This window comes from Lactuca serriola, chromosome 7 (assembly GCF_051521515.1).
Source record: "Lactuca serriola cultivar US96UC23 chromosome 7, Lser_US96UC23_V15, whole genome shotgun sequence".
NCBI lineage: Eukaryota > Viridiplantae > Streptophyta > Magnoliopsida > Asterales > Asteraceae > Lactuca > Lactuca serriola.
The window spans coordinates 56,571,898-56,581,143 of NC_136414.1; the positions used below are offsets into that span (position 1 = coordinate 56,571,898).

Here is a 9,246-nt window from a genome sequence, read left to right on the forward strand (position 1 = left end):
GGGGGGGGGGGGGGAGGGGGTTGAAGTTATGTTTGCATTGTTATTTGTTGGGTAAAGGAATTGTTATATGTTGTGTAATATTTCTTTTTGGGAAAAGATGCATCATTCATGTCACAAGTCAACTCTAAAAGATGCATTGGTGATTTCGGTCCAAGTCCCACCGATATTATAGTGTTTTCAGTCCTAGACTGAGAACTCTAAAAGCGAGATAATAGTGTTTTCGGTCCTAAACCAAAAACTATAAAAGCAAAGTATAAACCATAATTTATGTCCCACCTAGCTGACTTTTGTTGACTTGTTTGACTTTTGCTAACCCATAATTGCCAGTTGTCACAAATAGAATTGAGTTTCCATCCATGAATGTTCCTAAGATTTTTGTGGATGATGCTATGATTTCTCCAGTGGTTTCTAGAATTTCATATTCGATGCTCAATTTAGTGAATCCTACTCATCAATTGTTGTTTCAATATCGAGCTTCAATGGACCCTACTCCAACTTGTATTCTACCACCAAAGGTTCCATATAAAGGTGTTGAAGGTTCATTGAAAGCATCGAAGGGTCATCACTAAAAGAAACAAGATGAGATGCTAAAGGAAGTAGAATAAGAGGTTGTTAAGGAGACTTTACCCACAAAGACTGGTAAAGGGGTACTTAAAAGAATAAAGAAACCTACTAAGAAACCATCAGAATCTGAACCCACAAAACCTATTGATGAGCCTATAAGCCAAACTATTGTGAATCAATATGAAACAATTGCTATAGAGATACCTACTCAATGAGAACATGATGTGAAAAAGGGGGTTTCCAAGAGGGTAAAGAAGTTACAGTTTACAAGGAAAGGGGTTGTGGTTAGAGATATTTCGTCTCCTAATTCTTCTGCCTCGCAAAAGAGAAGTGCTTTGGATGTGGTTCACAAATAAAAGAAGAGAAAGCAAACTACTATTGAGGATAAGAAAGTGGATGTAATTGTCGAATTAGGTCATAACAATGATAACACCGATACAGAAATAGGAGGTCCGTTTCATGTCTCACCACGAAGTGATACTTCTGTCAAGTCGATTTTCGAGGAAAGAAGTAATCCCGATGACAATGCAAACATATCTAATACGGATGTAAACATCAATTCTGGTGCATAACAAAGTACAAAAATCCCTGAGCAGACGAAAGTCATACCACCCTGGGGTTCGAATATTGAGTCCATTTTGCAGGAAGTCGAAACTCCATACATCACTTTGAACTTATCTAATAAGGACAAAAATGTCAATATGGGTGAAGGGATTAAGACTATCGAAACCACTACTACCACTACAGCATAAACAACTGTTTTTCCTCTATTTCAACCATCTTCTCCACCACCTACATCTGTTCCACCAATTTCTTTTACAATTCTATCTCCAACATGTGTTGGTGTTATGCTAGAACTGATTTCTATTTTTTTCTCATCTCAATCAACTGAACCTGAGAATACCATTACTGAAACTGAAACTGATGCATACGATGATGATCTTATGGTTTCGTTTGCTAACTTACAGTTCAACATAGAAAAAGAAGTTATACCTGATGAGTTAATCATGTTGGGTAAATAGTTCAAAATCCTTAATTCCAAAATGAATTATATGCTTCAATTGTCGGTTGATATTGGAGGCAAGAACTCTGTTAGTCGAGTTGAAGTTGAATATCTTTTGAAAGCTCAAGAGTCTCGACTGAGAACTATGATTGAGGATGTTGATAAGAAACATTAAGAGAGAATGGATAATCAGTCACGCAATTTGGAATATGAGATTACTAAGCTACATCAAGCTGCGAAGGAGCGTCATGAGCTCTTTGAGAAAAAGGTGTCTGAAACAAAAGCTTCTCTTAAACTCAAGGTTAACGAGCTTCGAGCCTTGATGTCTAAGGAGGTTAAGAAGTTAGTTGACAGCTACATATTGTTGCATGAAAAAGTTGATGTCATAGCCAGTGCAACAACTGGCTTGGTTTGTAACGCACCGATTCTCAGATATTGTTTAAATAAGAATTTTTTGGTTAAGCTCAACTCGACGATTTTGTTGACCTATTCGTCGAGTAGCAGCGGGGTGGGATCGCGTGTTAAGTGACCTACTCGAAGAGTCCATATTGGGACTCGGCAAGTAGGAGCTGGCAGATGAAACCCTAAATCTCGTGGTTTACACCTCTATTTAAAGGAGCCTCAGCCTCCTTTGGCCTATTTGCAGTCTTTGAGAGCCCCTTAAAATCCTAATACACGTGTGTGTGTGTGCCCATTATGTGTTTGAAGCTTGAAAAGAGGATCTTTGGAGGGAGAAGGCTTGGAGGAGAAGGAGATTGGAGCAAGTAGAGTGTGGGAATCAACTCCTATCTCAGTTGTCATCTTCTGGAGGTAACCTCATCGCCTTTTTTCCTTGTGAATCTCTTTTATTGGTTGAGTTTTAGGGTTTTTGGTGAGATATTAAGTTGGAAAGATGAGCTAAGGGCTAGATCTGAGGTTGTAACTTCAGATCTGGACCCTCCTTGGATTCTAGAAGCATAAAGTTTCAGCTTTGGTCATGATTAAGGTCCCTCTTGAGCATGAAGTTCCATTATGAACTTAAAATAGGCATTTAGAGCCTTTAAATCCATGCATGCAAGTAAAGTTTGCAACTTTACGTGATAAGCATGCCCTAGAAGCTTGGATCTGTGATTTGGAGCCGCTGCATGGCTCAAAACAAGTCTGTATGGAAAGAGGACTAAATGGACTCGGCGAGTCGCAAGGTTGACTCGGCGAGTCACATGAAGATGGATGTGAACTCAAAGGGTTGGATTAACAACTCGGCGAGTTCGATGAATATTACCATAAGACTCGACGAGTTGAAGAACTACTCGGCAAGTCGGATGAGTTTTCCCTAGGATATGTATGCATGAGTATCCGTCGAGTTGTAAGGAGCGAACTCGACGGGTGACCATAAAGGTTGGACAAGAATCGAAGGAACTCGACGAGTCACCCTGATGACTCGGCGAGTTGTAATATGGTTCAAGGAACTCGGCGAGTAGCCGGGGGTACTCGGAGAGTTGGGGGTCAACATGGACTGTTGACCTTGACTGAGGTCTTTGACTTTGGTTAGGGGTTGACTAGTGGGTTATGGAGTACCTTATAAGGTTAAGGACTTATGAGTATATTGTACTATTATCATAGGTGGTGGAGCCTGTGTCAAGTGATCCGAGAGTTGGATTTTATCTTCCGAGTCAACATCTGCAAAGTGACTTATCCTCACTATATCGATAGGGTCTATGACACCAAGGTCGGCCCTTTAGTTGTTATTGTTATGGGATGCTACCTGTGGTTATGATATGTTAGATCGGAATCAGGATAGATAGTATGTTATGGTCTTATGATCCGTAAGGATTGGTATGTTAGTGACTTGCTACGTCCATTACTAGAAAAACAGCCTTTTACGACGCTCATTGCGCGTCGTAAAAGGCTCAGACGATGCATAAATGCACGTCAAGGAAGGCCATGTCATAAAGATAGACGACGCGCATTTACGACGCGCGTTTACGACACGCAATGCGTATCAAGGAAGGCCCTATCATAAAGGAAGACGACGTGCATTCGCATATCGTAACCTTACGACGCGCGTGTTAATGCCACGCAATGCGTATCAAGAAAGCCCCTGTCAAGAAAGGCCATGTCATAAATTAAGATGACACACATTTTTGCGTATCATAATTTTAAATGTTAAAAAAAAAGTATCTATAGGTTTATTAATTTTCAAATTAAATTTGTATTTAATGTCTCACAATAGAAAATAAATATCATATACAAAAAATACAATCCATTGCATAAAATTTAATGTCATACAAGTAAAATACAATAAATAAGAGGTTTTCCCTAACTATATAACCTAATGCTACAATGCTATAAAGGGGCACCTTCTTGTTTCAGTAACTCATCATTAAGCGATCTAAAGAAGCTCTAAAACCCTTCATGTATCCAACCAATCATCATGTCTCTTAGCTTCAATATCTATCCCAACTCTTGATCAAAAACAACACAGAAATCCTACACAATAAACATATATGTCAGTTGTACAATATCAATATCAACTAATTAATAATACACATGATATGTATGAGAGGGGAATCAAAATGATCTACCAATAAGTCATGTTTCCATTAAAAGTATCTTTAGCAACTGCAAGTTGCGAGTGATAAAGAATATTCAAAATGTCAAGGAAGTATGATTGATTGTAAGACAACTTTGCAGTAATTATATTTGTACTTGAAACACCAAGCAAGGAAATTAGGAAACAACATAGCTAAGAAGCTTTACCAGTTCAACTTGACTAGCAATGTGATTCTCAAACTCTTCCATGACCTTACTTAGCACAGATTCTACAAGCTGCATAAGCAGAATAGTATCATAACAAACATGAGAAATCAGTTGTTGTGGTGACACAAACTTGCAAAACACCAAATTACACTTACCATGGGAACCTCATCAGGTTTCTTATCCAATAGAACTGCATGGACAAGTATGTTTAATGAGAAAAACATCTTTGTGATGATTTTTCAACACATACATTTTTGTGATGATTTTGAACAAGATCCATATAACATTAAAATAACAAACTGACATACATACCCTTTGTTCATTTATTTTCTCTACATTTATTTTCTAAACTTACTGATAAATGTGAAATAAAAAGAGACAAACCTTTGTTCATCTTCACCTTCAACTAAAACCTTATACCCTAACCTAGTAATAAATGAGAAATAAAATGGATGAATATTGAAAATTGTTTGTTGGAATGTAAGGGCAATATGATCATTTAGTTTCATTTGGAAGGTTTATTTAGTCTAGGAAAAAAAAGACTTTATATATGCAACACTTTATCCAAATATGCAGCATTAAGTCACTGTACACATATAGAACTTAATGGGGAAACAAGAAACAACCCTTAAGTGATTTTAATTTTTACCAGACGATATTCCATGTTAGCATGCTTGGTAATTGCTTCTAGAAGACCAGGAGATATTTCACTATGAACAAGTTGATAGGATGCCCGAGCACACGTTGAAAAAAAAGGCTCACTAGAACATTTCTTGAACATCAGCTTCATGCAAAGTTCGTGAAAGCATACGTTGAAGATATCCAACTTCCTAAAAATCAATTACATATTTACCGATAAAGAAGTAACATCATTATAAAAAATGAAATTAAAAAAAATACATATATATTTATTACCTTGGTGAGTGATTTAGCAAATTGACTAGGTTGTACATCAGTTTCATCTGATCAATTCCATGTTTCAATGATTTGAGGTAATCCACGAAGATGAACTAACAGTCTTTCCCTCATTATTTGCACCAGTTTTGTATGTATCTCATCTCTATGCACTTTACAATCCTAAAAAAATTATTATTTCACTCTTTTTAATTTAATATTTATACTCTCAATAATACCCAAGAATGGGAGAAAATTTGTAAAAGAGTTTATTTATTACATGTGATACCCGTTCAATTTCTAATAACAACAATACTTTTCATGTCTCAGGTACTTTGAGGAAAAGAATCCTCCTAATTTCTTACGTACATACATACACACATATGAACAAGTTATTGATATGTGGAATGTAAGGATAAAATGGTCGTTTAGTTTCATTCAGACGTTTTATTAAGTCTATAAATAAAAGCAAAAAGCACCTACCAGGGATAATAGCATGTACACAACTGAAAATCTGACTTGCCAATGCCAAATGTTTTGATGTAATTGACTTTAACCAGACACCTGGAAAATGCCAATTAAACAGTATTTAATACATTTTTTAACAAAAAAACAAAAAAAAAAAGAGTTACTTGCATGGCACCAGCACCAAGAACAAGTTGACAAGCCCTTGTGTTGAAAAATTTCAACATTTCAAGAACAAAATTTGAGGTTGTAATCCGTATGCCAGATTCCAGTTCTTTCCAAAATATCCTGCAAACCAAACTCCTTAAGTTCATATTATGTTGAATCTTAAAAGTTTTAAACTGAAGTAAAACAATTCAAGAACAAGTTAGTTTTTTCAGTCTCCTTTTCTAACGTATTAAAATATAACAAAAGTCAGTCATACATGACATACACATTAATTAATATTCTTCATATGAGGAGTTGCTATTTTAGGAAAAATTGTTATGCCACCAGCTATACAATAAAATTATACATATAAATATATATATATATATATATATATATATATATATATATATATATATATATATATATATATATATATATGTAAGAGGAAAGTTCAACAAAGTGTCTTTTGTGTACTGAGTCACCCCTTTTACAATTTTAAACAAATACATGAAAAGCCAACACGCTTAATTTTAAACAAAGTGTCCTTTGTGTATTGAGTCACCCCTGTTCTTCCATCCCATTCATCCTGAGTGTCATGAAACAGAGCCATGGAATGGAATTGGTCACTAAATTGTAATTTAACTTAAATCATGATTCGTTAAAAATTTCATCATTAAAATTACAAAAATAAATTCTAATATAATTATATCATGAAATTTTTCATTGCATTGAGAAAAAAAAGCACCCTCTGGCAAACGAAAGCTAACAAAATGTAAGGAATCTCGTTCCAATTCCATTCCATAGAACAAACAAGAATGTGTTTTTCATTCCAGTGGAAAAAACCATTCCTTTCTTGATTCCATCATACCTATGTAGCCTTTGGTTGACTATTTCTGATCCGTTGACTTGGCTTAGGAGAACTAGTGTCCATGGACAGTAGAGAGAAATCCCAATTTCCTGCACGCCAAGCAGCTTCAAACTACAAACAGCGAAAAAATCAAGCATATGAAGTTACAGTTGTAAACATAGCGGTCACTTACAAGCAAGTAACAAGCAATGCGTTAGAAAATGATTGTTATAGTGATCTATTGCGGTCGGTTTCAATCCCTGATGGGCTAGAACCATGGGAGGACAGGACTGAAATTTGTAAATTGACCCTATCAATATTACAAACTATGCCTGGCAAACTGGAAGAACTTATAGTGACAATTAACAAAGAAGACAACAATAAAATGTCATGTATTATTGCTGATGATTGCATGGGATGGGCCATAAAAGTCGCAAAGAAGATGGGAATTAGCAGAGCAGCCGTCTGGCCAGCCACATTTACTATGCTAACTTCCATGTTGAGCTGTCAGAAATTGATTGATGGTGGAATCATTAACAACAATGGTGAAACATGCATGATTACACATTTTGTTTTATAAGAATTTAGCTAATTAAGAAGGTGATTTAACCTTTCTTAAAAAATATTCCATTTCAGGCATACCTCTAATTCAGCATATGATTAAGCTATCAGAAACGATGCCACTTATAAAACCAACCAACCTCTGGTGGACGCGCTTTGAGGACTTGCCCACTTCAGAAGCTTTCTTTGAAGTTGTAAAAGAAGCAGCTGAAGCTTCCAGATTGACGGAGTGGCATTTATGCAGATCAACTACTGAGCTGGAGCCTGGAGCACTTTGCTAGCAAGCAACCGACGTGCTGACCAAGTAGGTCACTTCTGGCAACAAGACTCCACCTGTTTAGCGTGGCTCGACCACAACTCCTTTTAGTGGTGTGCCTTGGCTGCAGTTTTTCTTTGCGAATTTGCCTTTGACTGAAAAATCATTTTCACAAAATATAGTTAATTTAAGATTTTTGGTTAATCGTTATACAAACAAAGGGGTATTTTGGTCTTTTAAAGGATTGCAATGAAACTAAATTCCATCCATTGGTTAAACACAAACCAAATGTGCCCTAAATTTGACAAAATAAAAACATCTTTAGGCATCAACCATTAAATTAACATGAAAAAATGTAACAATGGATTAAAATTTCAAGAATATCTTACCATTGAGTGCAGCAACACCCACAATTGAATGCATGGTTAAATCACACATGTAGTCATATAGTGGCACAGAGCACAAATTATTAAAAACATAAAAATACATGTGAATATGATCAAATGAAGCATTTCTCACTTCATAAAACATATGTAAGCGGTGCTAAAGACTTAATGATATCTGGGGAATTTCGTCGAACACTTGGTGTTCGTCTAAACACCATGGAAAGAAAAAGGTAAATTGCAGAAATCAAACACATAAATCACAAAAATGGAGTATAGGAGTTGATAATTCATTGAAATATGAACAAAAACAGAAACAATAGAGATGCACAATGGATTAACATAATAAATCAAGAAGTAAAAAAAACAGAAGAACATAAGTCGATTTAGGGATGGAAGTTACCACTATGAAGGCCTTAACATCTTTATTCCTCTCTCTCTCTCTCTCTCTCTCTCTCTCTCTCTCTCTCTTCTTGTTAAGCTGCTGGCAAGACTTGGCTGACGACCCCTTTGGCAGAAGATAGCGGGCGGTGTTTAGCACCCTTAGCGACCCATGACGACCTTCCTAACGACGCCCACTCCTTTGAGCCTGATAATCATATCGAGAGTGCTACATTCAGATTCACTTTCTATTCAAATATGCCCATTTTTTTTGCAAGATCCGGTCCAAATTTGTACATAGGAACCACCAAATCATTCAAAACTAGAAAAAGATATGTGAAGAAATGAAAAATAAATTGATTACTTGGGTCTCTAACGCAGAAGTTTCAAAGGTGATGACGTGATGCAATCGGGAAGCTAATGGAGCAAAGTTACGGTTCTTCGTCTGTGTGTTTTTCGATTTATCTGTAGGGAATCTGAAACAAACGAGAATCAAGATTCACATTCCTAATATTGAGACTTGAGAGTATAATTAGGGCTTTTTCTAACAATTTCAACATCGAGTGGGAGATAAGGTGGTTCTAGTGGGTAGAAGTAAGTGGGGGAAGAAGTAGGCGGCAGTAAGGAAAGAGCGTTCATAATTTGGGTAAGAGGGAAAGGAGAAAAAAAAGGAAGGCGGGTTTTTAATTTTTGCAGAATTTCATTTCCCCCTTTCCCCCAATATTAAAGGATGGAATGCGCGTTCCATTAAAAAATATAAAGCGACATCCTTAGACGACACACATTTTATTATAGGTGCCCTCCGTGTTTTTTTTTAGACACTAATTTAAAGGCACGCAATAATGTGTGTCTATTATCCTTAAATTTTTTGAAGAGATGACATTTTTTTAATGTCACTCTCCTTTGCATAACATAAATGAACGAGTGTCGTGGTTTGCACGTCGTAAAAGGGTCTTTTTCCTGTAGTGGTCCGTACTCTAGTTACGAGAGAATTCTATGATTG

At 36.3% G+C, this 9,246-nt stretch overlaps 1 protein-coding gene across 1 annotated transcript; it reads left to right on the forward strand.

Moving 5' to 3' along the window:
* Positions 1-6,744: 6,744 nt before the first annotated feature.
* On the forward strand, positions 6,745-7,504 carry LOC145063999 (UDP-glycosyltransferase 83A1-like). Its single transcript, XM_079011531.1, has 2 exons — positions 6,745-7,207; positions 7,299-7,504. The coding sequence occupies exons 1-2, from the start codon at positions 6,745-6,747 to the stop codon at positions 7,502-7,504; spliced, it is 669 nt and encodes a 222-aa protein (XP_078867657.1).
* Positions 7,505-9,246: the final 1,742 nt, after the last annotated feature.